The sequence below is a fragment of the Bison bison genome, unplaced genomic scaffold, assembly GCF_000754665.1.
Source record: "Bison bison bison isolate TAMUID 2011002044 unplaced genomic scaffold, Bison_UMD1.0 scf7180017864338, whole genome shotgun sequence".
In the NCBI taxonomy this organism is placed as follows: domain Eukaryota; kingdom Metazoa; phylum Chordata; class Mammalia; order Artiodactyla; family Bovidae; genus Bison; species Bison bison.
In genome coordinates, this window is record NW_011494910.1 from 4,962,413 (window position 1) to 4,962,914 (window position 502).

Consider the following 502-nt stretch of genomic DNA (forward strand, 5'->3'; position numbering starts at 1 on the left):
CACAGTGTGACTGACTTAATTCCGTCTTCCTGTCAAAATGGCTCCTAAATAGTGTCAAGTTTAGTGAATTTTCAAAAAAATGAAGCCAATCCTAAGTGCTTGTCAGTCCATTGTAACCTTTCTATGGTTCCCCAGCCTCAGGCCTACATGAAGGCAGCTCGAGTCCGGCGTTTGGCTGAGTGATTGGATGGGTAGACAAGACAGAAGGACAGATGGAAGCTTCCTTTGAACCACAGAGATACTAGGAAGTGTTATTATATGCATTCTACATGCTGACCTTCTTTTACTTTTATGTCTCACCTCAAGATTGTGAATCCCCGCCTGTCATTGCCCATGGACAACGTAAAATAGTCTCTAACTTCTTTACATTTGATCACCAAGCTGTATATGAATGTGATGAAGGGTACATCCTGGTTGGAGCGAAAGAACTCTCCTGCACGTCTTCAGGCTGGTCACCTGCAGTCCCTCAGTGTAAAGGTAACTCTGGCTCCCTCTTCATTTT

The 502-nt window shown here is 44.0% G+C and overlaps 1 protein-coding gene across 1 annotated transcript in view; it reads left to right on the top strand.

The window, feature by feature from the left end:
• Positions 1-502, top strand: part of LOC104998840 (C4b-binding protein alpha chain-like) — a 10,861-nt gene that overhangs the window by 7,668 nt on the left and 2,691 nt on the right. Inside the window, exon 2 of the mRNA XM_010854232.1 lies at positions 307-477. Coding sequence (XP_010852534.1) covers positions 307-477 — 171 coding nt within the window. The remainder of the gene's footprint in view (positions 1-306; positions 478-502) is intronic.